Here is a 17,154-nt window from a genome sequence, read left to right on the forward strand (position 1 = left end):
GTCTTGAGTAAATTATTATTCAACCCCTTTGTTATGGCAAACCTTAATACGTTCATGAGTAAAAATGTTCTTAACAAGTTGCATGAACTCATTCTGTGTTCAATAATAGTGTTTAACATTACTTTTGAATGACTACCCCATCTCTGCACCCCACACATACAATTATCTGTAAGGTCCCTCAGTCGAGCAGTGAATTTCAAACATAGATTCAAACACAAAGACCAGGGAGGTTTTCCAATGCCTGACAAAGAAGGAGACTTATTGGTAGATTGGCACAAATAAATCAGACATTGTATATCTCTTTGAGCATGGTGAAGTTATTAATTACACTTTGGATGGTGTATCGATACATCCAGTCACTACAAAGAGTTGCTTACCAAGAAGACAGTGAATGTTCCTGGGTGGCCGAGTTATAATTTTGACTTAAATCTGCTTGGAAAATTTGAATAATGGGCAAATGTCTCACAATCCAGGTGTGGAAAGCTCTTAGAGACGTACCCAGAAAGACTCACAACTGTAAACGCTGCCAAAGGTGCTTCTACAAAGTAATGACTCAGAGGGCTGAATACTTATGGTGTGGAGATTGGTGAGAAAATGTTTTATTTAATCAATTTTAATTCAGGCTGTAATACAACTAAATGTGCAATAAATCAAGGGGTAAGACTACTTTCTGAAGGCACTGTGGCCTATATCATGAATTAAAAAGTCCAAAGATTGATGTAGAAATCACAGATTGACCCTTTAAGCAACAGTAAAAGGCCTAATGACTACAATGGACAACATATTGTTATTTGATTCTGCTGATCTAGTAATTGATGTGCACGGTTTTATCTTATTGTAGCTCCATAACAACATATTTAGCACAGTTTATGTGTGTAACACCTTGTGGATTGATTATGCTTCTACCTTGATCCACAAGGGGGCATAGTGGAGACGAGCAACATACTGGCGCTTTGTTGCTGAGCAGACCTCGGCAAGACAGTTGGTCTGTAAATATATCCTGAAGGTAATGGGCGGTCCTAGTTTCAGGATGCTCGAAGATGCTGAGGAAAGGATGTCAAAGAGAGGGCTATTTTAATAATACGGAAATAAGATATATATTTTGTGTGGTTTAAAGCATAGCAATAGAGAGTCATGTGAATAGAGAGGAAAAAGGAAAACCGTGAGAGGCATTTTGATGAACAGTGCGTCTTTGTCTGGATTGAATCTCAGTAATGCAAGCGAGAGACAGAAGACAACAGAGCTGTTTATATTTCTCCATCCAGCTGGTAAACGTCATTTGTGTAATGGGCTTTTAGAGAAAAAAAATCCCGTCTAGCAGCTTTGTGAATGAACATCCGCAGTGGTGATACATTATTTCATAGTGGATACAGTGGAGGCTTGATAATTTATTTGGAGTCGGGTTATTCTGAGTAGACATAATTTGATACAAGAAGGCCTCGTGTAAATGATAGGAAAAAAACAGAGGACATCCGTGTTTAAATGCAAGCATAGTGTGACTGCTTGGTCATGATGATGCGAGATGAGTATGTCTTTATCCACTTATTTTCAAAGATGACATCAGTGTGATGATGATGCAATTTACTAAAAGCTGTTACTTTTCATTTGAAGTTTAGCATCCAGTCCAGATGATGGTATTGTAATTTCACCTATTGTGGTTTGTTTATGTATCTAAACAACTCGAATGCAAGACAAACATTGTTTCCCATTCAGTTCTAACCAGGTTAACAGGTTTATTTCTCCTGAGAAATAGACAATTGATCTGTTATTGATCAGGGCCTGCCACACGCCCTCTGGGCCCTGTCAGAGCTAGTCGGTGGATGCTCTTATCTCTAACCGTTTTCCTCTGGAGACTCTATCGATACCTCTCCATGTTCAGCTCTGAAAGACTCACAGTACCAGAATATGTCAGCCGGATTGGGAACCGGAGGTCGGGCAGCTCTAGCTCATCCTCGGAACCTAAAGCACCACCGGTCTCGCCGGGTGTCTACGGTGCCGACGTTCAGGATGTTTTGGACACCTCGCTCCCAGCCCTGCGCTCCGCTATCAAGACACTGAAATCAGCCAAAGATACCTTGGATCTAGATGAGACCCGCAGAGCCATAGCAGAGACGTTCCAGTTAGTAGAGGAGGCCTGGGTTCTACCCACTGTGGGAAGGCAGGTCGCAGAGGAGATATGCAACAGGATACGACTGGATGGAGGACTGGAGCTGCTCCTGCAACTCCTCATGACACCTGCTGTGGAGATCACCTATGAGTCTGCCAAACTACTGGAGCAGATACTGGTCTCTGAGAACAGGTGTGTATTCACTACATGCCTACATGTACTTTTTCGGTTATACAAAATATTGTCTTGGTCCTAACCGTTAGGGCCAGTTTCCAGGACCCACATACAGTAAGTCTTAGTCTTTATAAACCTAGTTGTATACTTGTCTTCTTGTTTACCCCTTTCACCTCTCTCTCTCTTCCTATCCAGAGATTACGTGGCTCGCATGGGTCTGGGGGTGATCCTGAACCTGACAAGGGAGACAGAGGATGCCCAGCTGGCCCGCAGTGTCTCAGGTATCCTGGAGCACATGTTCAAACACACCGAGGAGACGTCTGCACAGCTCATCGCCAACGGCGCCCTGGATGCCCTGCTCTTCTGGTGCCGCGGTACCGACCCCACCGTCCTTCGCCACTGTGCCGTTGCGCTCGCCAACTGCGCCATGTATGGCGGCCATCGCTGCCAGCGGCTGATGATTGAGAAGCAGGCAGCTGAGTGGTTGTTTCCATTGGCGTTCTCCAAAGAGGACGAACTCATCCGCTTCCATGCGTGTTTAGCGGTGGCCGTGCTCGCCAATAACCGGGAGATTGAGAAGGAGGTGGGTCCTGGGTGGGTCCTGTGTGGCTCAGTTAGTAGAGCACGGAGCTTGTAACGCCAGGGTGGTTGGTTCAATTCCTGCTCGGGCCACCCATATGGATGTGCATAATACTGTAAATCACTTTGGATTAAAGTGTCTGTTAAATGTATTATTATAGGTGGTGAAGTCCGGGACGTTGGAGCTGGTGGAGCCCTTTATTGCATCTCTGGACCCTGATGAGTTTGCCCGGAGCTTGCTGGACAGTGCAGACAGCATGCAGGGGAGGACAGCTGCAGACCTACAGCAGCTCCTGCCACTACTGGATGGGGCCAGACTGGAGGGGAAATGTATCGCTGCCTTCTACCTGTGTGTCGAAACCAGCATCAAGTCACGCCAGCGCAACACCAAGGTCAGTATCAGGGAACAAAAGCACAACTGGTTCATCCTTGATGAGCAGTTGATTTACTGAATTCAGATGTGAGTGCTAGGCTGGAACAAAAGCCGTCACGCTCTCCAAGTTACGACATGGTTGGTAAGCACTATAGTCCAGCGTTTCCCAAACTCTTTCCTCAGGACCCGAAGGGGGGCACGTTTTCGTTTGGGCCCTAACACTACACAGCTGATTCATATTATCAAAGCTTGATGATTAGTTTTCATTAATCAGCTGTGTAGTGCTAGGGCAAAAAACAAAATGTGCACCCCTTGGGGTCCCGAGGACTGAGCTTGGGAAACGCTGCTTTAGTGGATAGTGGATACAGGGATTTCATCCAACAACCTTATGGGGCCCAAAACTACTTCTGGTGCCCACATCCTAACTATATATCAAATCAAATCAAATTGTATTTGTCACATGCTTCGTAAACAACAGGGGTAGTCTAACAGTGAAATGTTTACTTATGGGCCCTTCCTTACAATGTAGAGAGAAATATAGAAATATAATAACACAAGGAATAAATACACAACGAGTAACGATAACTTGGCTATATACACAAGGTACCAGTACAGAGTCCTTGTGCAGGTGTACGAGGTAATTGAGTTAGATATGTACATATAGGTAGGGGTAAAGTGACTGGGTAACAGGATAGATAATAAACAGTAGCAGCAGCATATGTAATCAGTCAAAAGAGCAAAAAGGTTCAATGCAGATAGTCCAGGTAGCTATTTGGTTAACTATTTAATAGTCTTGTGGGTTGGGGGTAGAAGCTGTTCAGAGACCTGTTGGTTCCAGACTTGCAGTGCATCGGTACCACTTGCAATGCGGTAGCAGAGAGAACAGTCTATAACTTGGGTGGACATTTTTAGGGCCTTCGTCTGACCCAAGTGATGTACTGAACCGTACGCACTACCCTCTGTAGCACCTTGCGGTCGGATGTCAAGCAGTTATCATACCAAGTGGTGATGCAGCCAGTCAAGATGCTCTCAATAGTGCAGGTGTAGAACCTTTTGAGGATCTGAGGGCCCATGACACATCTTTTCAGCCTCCTAAAAGGGAAGAGGTGTTGTCGTGCCTTCTTCACGACTGTGTTGGTTTGTGTGGACCATGTTCATTCCTTAGTGATGTGGACACAAGGAGCTTGAAGCTCTCAACCCGCTCCACTACAGCACTGATGATGTGGATGGGGGCGTACTCGGCCCTATGTTTCCTGTAGTCCACAATCAGTTCCTTTGTCTTACTGACATTTAGGGAGAAGTTGTTGTCCTGGCAACACACTGTCAGGTCACTGACCTCCTCTCGGTAGGTGGTCTCATCGTTGTTGGTGATCAGGCCTACCACTGACATGTCATCAGAAAACATAATGATGGTGTTGGAGTTGTGCACAGACACGCAGTTGTGGGTGAACAGGGAGTACAGGAGAGGACTAAGTACGCACCCTTGAGGGGCCCCCGTGTTGCGGGTCAGTGTGGCGGACGTGTTGTTGCTTACTCTCACCACCTGAGAATGCCCCACCAGGAAGTCCAGGATCCAGTTGCTGAGGGAGGTGTTCAGTCCCAGGGTCCTGAGCTTAGTGATAAGCTTGGAGGGCTCTATTGTATTGAATGCTGAGCTGTAGTCAATGAATAGCATTCTCACATAGGTGTTCCTCTTGTCCAGGTGGGAAAGGGCAGTGTGGAGTGCAATAGCGATACTGTCGTCTGTGGATCTGTTGGGGCGATATGTGAATTGGAGTGGGTCCAGCGTGTCTAGGATGATGGTGTTGATGTGAGCCATGACCAGCCTTTCAAAGCATTTCATGGCTACAGATGTGAGTGCTCTGTGCAATAGACATTTAGACAGGTTACCTTGGCATTCTTGGGTGAAGGGACTACGGTGGTCTGCTTGAAACATGTAGGTATTACAGACTCAGTCAGGGAGAGGTTGAAAATCTCAGTGAAGCATATGCTCCGAGTACGCGTTCTGGTATCCGTCTAGTCCCACGGCCTTGTGATTGTTAACATGTTTCAAGGTCTTACATCGGCTACTGACAGCGAGATCACACAGTCGTCCGGAACTGCTGGTGCTCTCATGCATGGTTCAGTGTTAGAAGGCATTTAGCTCGTCTGGTAGGCTTGCGTCACTGGGCAGCTCGCTGCTGCATTTTACTTTGTAATCCGTGATAGTTTGCAAGCCCTAACACATCTGACGAGCTTTAGAGCCGGTGTAGTAGGATTTGGTCTTAGTCCTGTATTGATCCTTTGCCTGTTTGATGGCTCGTCGGAGGTTGTAGCAGGATTTCTTATAAGCGTCTGGATTATTGTCCCGCTCCTTGAAAGCAGTAGCTCTAGCCCGCAGCTCAGTTCAGATGTTGCCTGTAATCCATGTTATTTGATTGGGGTTACTGTAGGGAAGACGTCGTCGATGCACTTACTAATGAAGCCGGTGACTGATGTGGTAAACTCCTCAATGTTATCGGATGAATTCCGGAGCTTTTCCAGTCTGTGCTAATGAAATAGCCCCTTAGCTTAGCATCCTCTTCATCGGACCACTTCCGTATTGAGCGCATTACTGGTACTTCCTGCTTTGCTTGTAAGCAGGAATCAGGAGGATATAGTTATGGTCAGATTTGCTAAAGGGAGGGTGAGGTAGAGCCTTGTATGTCAAATCAAATTCAATTTTATTTATCACATACACATGGTTAGCAGATGTTAATGCGAGTGTAACGAAATGCTTGTGCTTCTAGTTCCGACAATGCAGTAATAACCAACAAATAATCTAACCTAACAATTTCACAACAACTACCTTATACACACAAGTGTAAAGGAATGAAGAATATGTAAATGAAAATATATGAATGAGTGATGGTACAGAACGGCATAGGCAAGATGCAGTAGATGGTATCGAGTACAGTATATACGTACATATGAGATGAGTAATGTAGGGTATGTAAACATATAAAAGTGGCATTGTTTAAAGTGGCTAGTGATACATGTATTACATCAAGATGGCAAGATGCAGTAGATGGTATGGAGTACAGTATATACATATGAGATGAGTAATGTAGGGTATGTAAACATTATATAAAGTTGCATAGTTTAAAGTGGCTAGTGATACATTTTTCATCCATTTTTACATTTTTAAATTGATTGGAGTTGAGTCTGTATGTTGGTAGCAGCCACTCAATGTTAGTGGTGGCTGTTTAACAGTCTGATGGCCTTTAGATAGAAGCTGTTTTTCAGTCTCTCGGTCCCTGCTTTGATGCACCTGTACTGACTTCGCCTTCTGGATGATAGCGGGGTGAACAGGCAGTGACTCGGGTGGTTGTTGTCCTTGATGATCTTTATGGACTTCCTGTGGCATTGGGTGTTGTAGGTGTCCTGGAGGGCAGGTAGTTTGCCCCCGTGATGCGTTGTGCAGACCTCACTACCCTCTGGAGACCCTTACGGTTTTGGGCAGAGCAGTTGCCGTACCAGGCGTTGATACAGCCCGACAGGATGCTCTCGATTGTGCATCTGTAAAAGTTTGTGAGTGCTTTTGGTGACAAGCCAAATTTCTTCTTCTTCTGCCATCAATCCACGGTTTCTGGTTTTGGAATGTTTTAATAGTTGCTGTGGGTACGACTTCGCCGATGCACTTGCTAATAAACTCGCTCACCGAATCAGCGTATTCGCCAATGTTGTTGATTGACACAATGCGGAACATATCCCAGTCCACGTGATCGAAGCAATCTTGAAGCGTGGAATCCGATTGGTCGGACCAGCGTTGAACAGACCTAAGCGCGGGAGCTTCCTGTTTTAGTTTCTGTCTATAGGCTGGGAGCAACAAAATGGAGTCGTGGTCAGCTTTTCTGAAAGGAGGGCGGGGGAGGGCCTTATATGCGTCGCAGAAGTTAGAATAACTTAATCGATATGCTGATAGAATTTAGGGAGTCTTGTTTTCAGATTAGCCTTGTTAAAATCCCCAGCTACAATGAATGCAGCCTCAGGATTTGTCGTTTCCAGTTTACATAGAGTCAAATGAAGTTCGTTCAGGGCCATCGATGTGTCTGCTTGGGGGGGAATATATGCGGCTGTGATTATAATCGAAGAGAATTCTCTTGGTAGATAATGTGGTCGACATTTGATTGTGAGGAATTCTAAATCAGGTGAACAGAAGAACTTGAGTTCCTGTATGTTGTTATGATCACACCACATCTCGTAAATCATAAGGCATACCCCGCCACCCTTCTTCTTACCAGAAAGATGCTTGTTTCTGTCGGTGCGATGCGTGAAGAAACCAGCTGGCTGTACCGACTCCGATAGCATGTCTCGAGTGAGCCATGTTTCCGTTAAGCAAAGGACGTTACAGTCTCTGATGTCTCTCTGGAATGCTACCCTTGCTTGGATTTCGTCTACCTTGTTGTCAAGAGACAGGACATTGGCGAGTAGTATGCTTGGGAGCGGTGCGCGATGTGTTTATGGCGTCGTTGTTTTGGTTCGCCGGCTGGGATCCAATCCATTGTCCTGGGTGGTGGGCAAAACAGAAGATCCGCTTTGGGAAAGTCATATTCCTGGTCGTAATGATGGTGAGTTGACGTTGTTCTTATATCCAATAGTTCCTCCCAACTGTATGTCATAAAACCTAAGATTACCTGGGGTACCAATGTATAAAAAAAAAAAATACTGCATAGTTTCCTAGGAACGCGAAGCGAGGCGGCCATCTCTGTCGGCGCCGGAAATTAGATATGTTTCTGTGTATGGTGTTTCTGTGTATGGTGTTTCTGTGTATGGTGTTTCTGTGTATGGTGTTTCTGTGTATGGTGTTTCTGTGTATGGTGTTTCTGTGTATGGAGTAAATGTGATAAAGAGTTTTGTTGCCTGTAGTTGCACATGTGACATGGTGGTATAACATTTGGTAAAAAATAGTTAAGTTAAGTTTCCCTGCATTAAAATCACCTGTCCTACAATATCAATAGACATACAATTGAATGTGTGAGCGTTCTTCCTCCCAGATCTTCCAGGAGATAGGTGCGGTGCAGAGCCTGAAAAGGATCGTCATGTACTCCAGCAACGGGACGGCCTGTGCCCTGGCCAAGCGTGCACTAAGGATGATGGGGGAGGAGGTGCCACGACGTATCCTGTCCTCTGTGCCCAACTGGAAGGGTGGTGAGGTGCAGAGATGGCTCCAAGTGATTGGATTCAGCGCTTACACTGAGCGCTTCCAGGTGTGTGTTTCTGTGTCTCAGTGTGTGTGTGTGTGTGTGTGTGTGTGTGTGTGTGAGAGTAAGAGAGATAGCGATAGAAAAAGAGGTTTGAACAATAACGAATGAGAATGCTCTTCTATAGTCCTTGTAGAGATGTTGAAAAAATAAGGTGAATGTTTGGTTTCATATCGATTAAATATGAATACCTACATGTTACTGTCAAAATAATGGAAACACTTGAGTAAATGAGGGATACAATGTACATTGAAAGCAGGTGCTTTCACACAGGTGTGGTTCCTGAGTTAATTGCGCAATTAACATATCATCATGCTTAGGGTCATGTATAAAAATGCTGGGCAGGCCATTATTTTGGCCATTATTTTGTCTACCATGTCTATGCCCCCATAACATGACAATGGCCCCATCTACAGGGCACGAGTGGTCACTGAATGGTTTGATGAGCATGAAAACGATGTTAACCATATGCCATGGCCGTCTCAGTCACCAGATCCCAACCCAATTTAACACTTTTGGGAGATTCTGCTGCAGCGGAGACAGCATTTTCCACCACCATCAACAAAACACCAAATTATGGAATTTCTCATGTAAAAATGGTGTCGCATCCCTCCTATAGAGTTCCAGACACTAGTAGAATCTATGCCAAGACGCATTGAAGCTGTTCTGGTTTCTGGTGACCCAACACTTTATGTTGGTGTTCCTTTTATTTAGTCAGTTACCTGTATTTCTCCTTAGCCTCTTGCTCACTATATTCACTCAGTCTTTCTCTCTCCTCTCTGTGCCCGTCCTTCAGGAGCTGCAGGTGGATGGCGACCTACTGCTGAACATCACAGACCAGGATCTGAGCACTGACCTGGGTATGACTGCAGGACTCACTCGCAAGAGGTTAGTTCAGTCATCTGTCAGGTTTATGTCAAGCTTATAAAACATCTGCTACACCAGTCAACTTCAGTTAAATTGAACATTGAAGTAAAATCCCTGACTTACCCTGCCCCCTCCATTTTGTGTTGTCTTCGAGGTTCCTCCGTGACCTGCGCGTGCTGAAGACCTACGCCAACTACTCGACCTGTGACCCCAACAACATGGCTGACTGGCTGGGTGAGGTGGACCCGCGCTTCCGCCAGTACACATACGGCCTGGTACAGTCTGGAGTGGACCGCAAGAACGTCCTCCACCTCACCGACCAGCAGCTCCAGTCAGACTGTTACGTAGGTGGGTTGTGAACCAAAAGACACATTTACGTTCCCTGCAAGACAATTAAGCAATAAGGCCCGGGGGGGTGTGGTATATTGCCTATATACCACAGCTAAGTGCTGTTCTTAGGCACGACGCAAATCGGAGCAGTAAAAATAAATGTTTTGTCATACCCGTAGAATACCACGGCTGTCAGCCAATCAGCATTCAGGGCTCGAACCACCCAGTTTATAATGGAGAATAAAGTATTCATTTTCTCCTTCTAGAGAACGGCATCCACCGCGCCAAGATCCTGGCAGCCACCCGTAGGCCGATAAAGCCGTGTCTGACCGATGCCCAACCCCCTGGACCGGATGTGTTTATTAGCTACCGCAGGACCACCGGTTCCCAGCTCGCCAGGTATGGAGAGAGGGAGATGGAGAGGGAGAGGGAGAGCGGGAAAGCTAGGGAGAGGGAAAGAGAGGGAGAGGGAAAGAGAGGGAAAGCTAGGGAGAGGGAAAGCTAGGGAGAGGGAAAGAGAGGGAGAGGGAAAGAGAGGGAAAGCTAGGGAGAGGGAAAGAGAGGGAGAGGGAAAGAGAGGGAAAGAGAGGGAGAGGGAAAGAGAGGGAAAGCTAGGGAGAGGGAAAGAGAGGGAGAGGGAAAGAGAGGGAAAGAGAGGGAGAGGGAAAGAGAGGGAAAGCTAGGGAGCTTTGGAAGACAAACACCTTAATCAGGTTCGTCAGGATTATCTGGAGTCTAAGATCTGTAGATCGTCAATTGTTACTTTCTCCCCACCTTTTTCTCTGTCTCCCTCTCTCCACTCCCTCTCTCTACTCCCTCTCTCCCCTCCCTCTCTCTCCACTCCCTCTCTCTCCCCTCCCTTTCTCTCCCCCCAGTCTGTTGAAGGTCCACCTTCAGGTCAGAGGTTTCAGTGTGTTCATTGACGTGGAGAAGCTGGAAGCAGGGAAGTTTGCTGACAAGCTGATCCAGAGCGTCCAGCGGGCACGGAACTTCATCCTGGTGCTTTCTGCCAACGCCCTCGACAAGTGCATGGGCGACACTGGCATGAAGGACTGGGTACACAAGGTCAGACATAGACAGATCTATACATAGATCTGTGCTGCATACAGAACAATATAGATCCAATAGTACAGTGCCTTGCGAAAGTATTCGGCCCCCTTGAACTTTGCGACCTTTTGCCACATTTCAGGCTTCAAACATAAAGATATAAAACTGTATTTTTTTGTGAAGAATCAACAACAAGTGGGACACAATCATGAAGTGGAACGACATTTATTGGATATTTCAAACTTTTTTAACAAATCAAAAACTGAAAAATTGGGCGTGCAAAATTATTCAGCCCCTTTACTTTCAGTGCAGCAAACTCTCTCCAGAAGTTCAGTGAGGATCTCTGAATGATCCAATGTTGACCTAAATGACTAATGATGATAAATACAATCCACCTGTGTGTAATCAAGTCTCCGTATAAATGCACCTGCACTGTGATAGTCTCAGAGGTCCGTTAAAAGCGCAGAGAGCATCATGAAGAACAAGGAACACACCAGGCAGGTCCGAGATACTGTTGTGAAGATGTTTAAAGCCGGATTTGGATACAAAAAGATTTAAACATCCCAAGGAGCACTGTGCAAGCGATAATATTGAAATGGAAGGAGTATCAGACCACTGCAAATCTACCAAGACCTGGCCGTCCCTCTAAACTTTCAGCTCATACAAGGAGAAGACTGATCAGAGATGCAGCCAAGAGGCCCATGATCACTCTGGATGAACTGCAGAGATCTACAGTTGAGGTGGGAGACTCTGTCCATAGGACAACAATCAGTCGTATATTACACAAATCTGGCCTTTATGGAAGAGTGGCAAGAAGAAAGCCATTTCTTAAAGATATCCATAAAAAGTGTTGTTTAAAGTTTGCCACAAGCCACCTGGGAGACACACCAAACATGTGGAAGAAGGTGCTCTGGTCAGATGAAACCAAAATTGAACTTTTTTGGCAACAATGCAAAACGTTATGTTTGGCGTAAAAGCAACACAGCTGAACACACCATCCCCACTGTCAAACATGGTGGTGGCAGCATCATGGTTTGGGCCTGCTTTTCTTCAGCAGGGACAGGGAAGATGGTTAAAATTGATGGGAAGATGGATGGAGCCAAATACAGGACCATTCTGGAAGAAAACCTGATGGAGTCTGCAAAAGACCTGAGACTGGGACGGAGATTTGTCTTCCAACAAGACAATGATCCAAAACATAAAGCAAAATCTACAATGGAATGGTTCAAAAATAAACATATCCAGGTGTTAGAATGGCCAAGTCAAAGTCCAGACCTGAATCCAATCGAGAATCTGTGGAAAGAACTGAAAACTGCTGTTCACAAATGCTCCAATCCAACCACAGTGAGCTCGAGCTGTTTTGCAAGGAGGAATGGGAAAAAATGTCAGTCTCTCGATGTGCAAAACTGATAGAGACATACCCCAAGCGACTTACAGCTGTAATCGCAGCAAAAGGTGGCGCTACAAAGTATTAACTTAAGGGGGCTGAATAATTTTGCACGCCCAATTTTTCAGTTTTTGATTTGTTAAAAAAGTTTTAAATATCCAATAAATGTCGTTCCACTTCATGATTGTGTCCCACTTGTTGTTGATTCTTCACAAAAAAATACAGTTTTATATCTTTATGTTTGAAGCCTGAAATGTGGCAAAAGGTCGCAAAGTTCAAGGGGGCCGAATACTTTCGCAAGGCACTGTATACAGCTGCAGCTACCAGTCTAGATGTTCAAATCAAATTGTATTTGTCACATACTTCGTAAACAACAGGTGGAGACAAACAGTGAGATGCTTACTTACGGACCTTTTCCAACAATGCAGAGAAAATAATAACACACAGAATAAATACACAATGAGTAAAGATAACTTGGTTCTACACACGGGGTACCAGTACTGAGTTGATGTGCAGGGGTAACGAGGTAATTGAGGTAGATATGTACATATGACTAGAAATAAAGTGACTAGTCAACAGGATAGATAATAAACAGTAGCAGCAGTGTATGTGACGAGGGCTCACGTGTTGAGGGTTGGCGTGGCGGATGTGTTGTTGCCTACCCTCACCGCATGGGGGCGGCCCGTCAGGAAGTCCAGGATTGAGAACAGAGGGAGGAGTTCAGTCCCAGGGTCCTGAGCTTGGTGATGAGCTTCGAGGGCCCTATAGTGTTGTAGTCGATGAACAGCATTCCCACATATAGTTGAAGTCGGAAGTTTACATACTTTTAGGTTGGAGTCATTAAAACTCGTTTTTCGAACCACTCCACAAATGTATTTTTAACAAACTATAGTTTTGGCGAGTCGGTTAGGACATCTACTTTGTGCATGACACAATAAATTTTTCCAACAATTGTTTACAGACAGATTATTTCATTTATAATTCACTGTATCACAATTCCAGTGGGTCAGAAGTTTACATACACAAAGTTGATTGTGCCTTTAAACAGCTTGGAAAATTCCAGAAAATGATGTCATGGCTTTAGAAGCTTCTGATAGGCAAATTGACATAATTTGAGTCAATTGGATGTGTACCTGTGGATGTATTTCAAGACCTCAGAACAAAATGGTAGACCTCCACAAGTCTGGTTCATCCTTGGGAGCAATTTCCAAATGCCTGAAGGTACCATGTTCATCTGTACAAACAATAGTACGTAAGTATAAACACCATGGGGCCATGCAGCCGTCATACCGCTCATGAAGGAGACGCGTTCTGTCTCCTAGAGATGAACGTACTTTGGTGCGAAAAGTGACATTTCTGACATTTCACATTCTTAAAATAAAGTGATGATCCTAACTGACCTAAGACAGGGAATTTGTACTAGGATTAAATGTCAGGAATTGTGAAAAACTTCCGACTTCAACTGTAGATCCTATAGTATTTTCTATGTGTATAATCCGGTCACCCTGGCCTTTACATGTCTAGATGTTCCATCTATATGTTGGTGACATACAATATTAGACATAGATTTGAGAGATTATTTGTCCCATATACCCCTGCCCCTTACGTAGACATTCCATGTCTGCGGGGGCATTCTGTGTCTGTCCGTGATTTAACGTAGCTCTCGTAAATTCTGCAGGAGATTGTCACAGCTCTGGCTGGAAAGAAGAACATTGTCCCTGTAACTGATAACTTCCTGTGGCCTGACCCAAACACTCTTCCCGAGGACATGAAAACTATCCTAAACTTCAATGGCATCAAGTGAGTCACAGAGAGAGATACAGTACCGCAGAATCTGTTTGAGAATGATTGGCAGTTTGGACATTTATCTGAAGTGTACTTATTAGGAATCAAATCTCTTTCATTTTTGTTTTCCTTCTTTCTCTATCACTTTCTCTTTCTCCCTCTCTTTCTCCTTCCCTCTCTCTTCCTCTGACTCCCTCTTCCTCTCCCTCCCTTCCTCTCTCTCTCTGGATACAGGTGGTCCCATGAGTACCAGGAGGCCACCATTGAGAAGATCCTACGTTTCCTCATGGGCAACCCCAGCCAAGACCTGACCGACAGCCCCAAGACAGACTGCCCCAAGGGGCCTCAGGGACCACAGAAGAAATAGAGGCCTCTGATTGGAGATCCTCTGGTCTGTGATGATGTAAAATGGTGACCAATAGTGATCAGTAATCAATAATACCAAACAGAGCGTGCTCTGAGCTCTGGTTGGTCAGCTCTAACTCTGTGCATGTGAAGACATGTTTAATAGGCGTATTTAGATCATATGCTAATGAGATGGCTTTGCTACTAGCCGTTGATCCAGATGTAAAGTTATTATAGTCCATAGCGTTATTATAGTCCATAGCGTAAATACTAAATGTAATTTGGGGTTTCAGCACTTCTAAATACCATGTACTACTCCCTTAAACTGCAGGGCCACAGTCATAAGCTGTTATTGGCGTGGTCAGGGATATTTTGTGTCTCTCAGGAAATAACCAGTGTGATATATCAGCTATCGCTGGCACCAAGCATAACACATAATAACAATCTGGAGTATCTCTGTTGCCTCTAAATAACACTACACTCTCATTGTTTTAAATAGGCCCATACTTTCTAAGACAAAACAATATCCTGGTTTTTAATAATGATCCAGTGTAAACTATATAGCGTATGGGAAATACCATATCTCTTTTTTTCTCATGGTGCTTATAAATGAAACCCTGTCTGCTCATTGGTGGTCAACTGCTGCCCGTATTTGATATGTCTCTTTATGATAGTGTAACCTAGGTGATGGCAAACAGCCTAATCCAACAGAGATGATGTACGATCTCTATATGTAACAGTGATTTGGAATCCTGCTCTCGTGATGAGGTAGCCCTGCCTGTGACTTAAAGCCAGTGTCACCCTCTGCCCAAGGGGGAATTAGTCTAATGGTTAAGGTGTTAGTTTCCGGACCAGGAGAGAGGGGTTCAGATCCCACCAGCTACATATACTCATTACAAACTTGTGCTCATGTGCTTAGCAACAACCAGAGGTTCACAAAGAACTATAAGCTTAAGGCAATGAAAACTACCATTATCAAAGCATCTTGCCGATGTAAAAACGGATAGACGCTCTCACTCTCTGTTCACAAAGATACAATTAGTTTACAAAACCAGTATCTATACTACCCCTTAAGGCTGAAGCTACTCCATGAAAACAGTTACATCATCTTCCTGTCAGAAAGTCTTGTAGTATACAGTCACAACATGCTGTTACTTTGTTCGGCTAAACCGCTGTATCTACAATACTGATTTGTGGTTTGGTTCCTTCATAACGCTAAGAGATTCTGTCATTGATTTGGCTGCTTGACAGTTAGCCTTAGTTCACTTGCTTGTATCTGTTGGATAGAAGCAGTTCAGTAGATAAATGTTACCACATTGAGGGCAGAGCTAAATACTGTATACTTGGCTCACATCGAGGATCCTTCTTAGACATGTACCAGCATGCACCTACAGTCTTACTATACTATTATCTGTGACAAGATAAAGATTCTAGAAACATCCAACCAAAACAATCATGCAGTATCTGATTATCAGTTTAGATATTACGTAAGTGTTGCAAAATGACAGCAGAAGTCATAAAATCACCAGGTTATCGTATCTATAATTAACTGAAGTGGAATGGTAAAACATTATTTTAAACATGGAATTCTTAGGTTCAGTGACATGTTTGTTTTGTAGATTCATATCTGTTAATGATGTAGATACTGTATGTGCTCATACCTTCTGCTAAATGGTGTGTAGGAAGGCAAACACAAAACGTCACCTCAGTCTAAAGCTCCAGTATTTGCTCTCAGCACTACTAGCTATATCTTGTCACTGTTTTGATGGCTCTTCTGGGCTTTTCCCCCTGTTGCCTTAATATATGTGTTGCTCTCAATACAGGTATGTTGATTAAATACTGTACATGGACAGGACTTAGGCAGTGTTGTCATTTAACAATACAGTGACGCAATAAAAACTACTAACCTGAGGATACAGTGCATCTGTGATTCTTTTCACTGTACTTGAAATAGATTTTTATGAAGCGTTATAATGCCTTATTATAATTAACTTATTCTTAGCGGCTAATAGATGCAATCGTTTTATGAAAGTGCAGACTAAATCAGTAAGGCATGAGGCAGAAGGCCCATAGTTGTGAAACGCTTATGATAAAACACAAACTTTTGCGTCTTGCTCTATTGTAGAGTTTCATATGTTCCCCGTCTGAATCTACAAGGTATGAATGTTTTATAATGTCATTTCATAAGTAGCCACAAGTAGCCACTTAAATTTAAGTGTTACCAAGTATATCATCTGCATGATTTAATCATCCATTCGTTCCCTTTTTAAAGATGATAAATATCATTCACTGTATCGAAAAAAGCAGTTATACTGTACGGTGCAGACAAAATCAATTCACAATATCTTCTCACATAAACTCAGAGAAAAAATAAACGTCCTCACTGTCAACTGCATTTATTTTCAGCAAACTTAACATGTGTAAATATTTGTATGAACATAACAAGATTCAACAACTGAGACATTAACTGAACAAGACATGTGACTAACAGAAATGTAATAATGTGTCCCTGAACAAATGGGGGCGGGGGTCAAAATCAAAAGTAACAGTCAGTATCTGGTGTGGCCACCAGCTGCATTAAGTACTGCAGTGCATCTCCTCCTCATGGACTGCACCAGATTTGCCAGTTCTTGCTGTGAGATGTTACCCCACTCATCCACCAAGACACCTGCAAGTTCCCGGACATTTTTGGGGGGAATGGCCCTAGCCCTCACCCTCCGATCCAACAGGTCCCAGACGTGCTCAGTGGGATTGAAATCCGGGCTCTTCGCTGGCCATGGCAGAACACTGACATTCCTGTCTTGCAGGAAATCATGAAAAAACAAGCAGTATGGCTGAGCATGCAGGAAGGGGAGGAGGATGTCTTCCCTGTAACGCACAGCGTTGAGATTGCCTGCAATGACAACAAGCTCAGTCCGATGATGCTGTGACACACCGT

At 44.1% G+C, this 17,154-nt stretch overlaps 1 protein-coding gene across 1 annotated transcript; it reads left to right on the top strand.

Moving 5' to 3' along the window:
• The first annotated feature begins 920 nt into the window (after nt 1-920).
• On the top strand, nt 921-16,127 carry sarm1 (sterile alpha and TIR motif containing 1). The gene is made up of 10 exons (XM_036965424.2): nt 921-2,299; nt 2,477-2,864; nt 3,022-3,252; nt 8,249-8,461; nt 9,252-9,343; nt 9,477-9,670; nt 9,919-10,051; nt 10,528-10,717; nt 13,765-13,886; nt 14,106-16,127. The coding sequence occupies exons 1-10, from the start codon at nt 1,821-1,823 to the stop codon at nt 14,236-14,238; spliced, it is 2,175 nt and encodes a 724-aa protein (XP_036821319.2). The 5' UTR covers nt 921-1,820; the 3' UTR covers nt 14,239-16,127.
• The last annotated feature ends 1,027 nt before the right edge of the window (nt 16,128-17,154 follow it).

The sequence above is a fragment of the Oncorhynchus mykiss genome, chromosome 27 (assembly GCF_057628025.1).
Source record: "Oncorhynchus mykiss isolate SJ-2025 chromosome 27, ASM5762802v1, whole genome shotgun sequence".
Taxonomy (NCBI): Eukaryota; Metazoa; Chordata; class Actinopteri; order Salmoniformes; family Salmonidae; genus Oncorhynchus; species Oncorhynchus mykiss.

Coding starts and splice junctions, on each gene's coding strand:
- sarm1 (XM_036965424.2), top strand. CDS start 1,821: ATGCTCTTATCTCTAACCGTTTTCCTCTGGAGACTCTATCGATACCTC. Junction 2,300..2,476: donor ATACTGGTCTCTGAGAACAG/GTGTGTATTCAC, acceptor CTTCCTATCCAG/AGATTACGTGGCTCGCATGG. Junction 9,671..9,918: donor CCAGTCAGACTGTTACGTAG/GTGGGTTGTGAA, acceptor TTCTCCTTCTAG/AGAACGGCATCCACCGCGCC.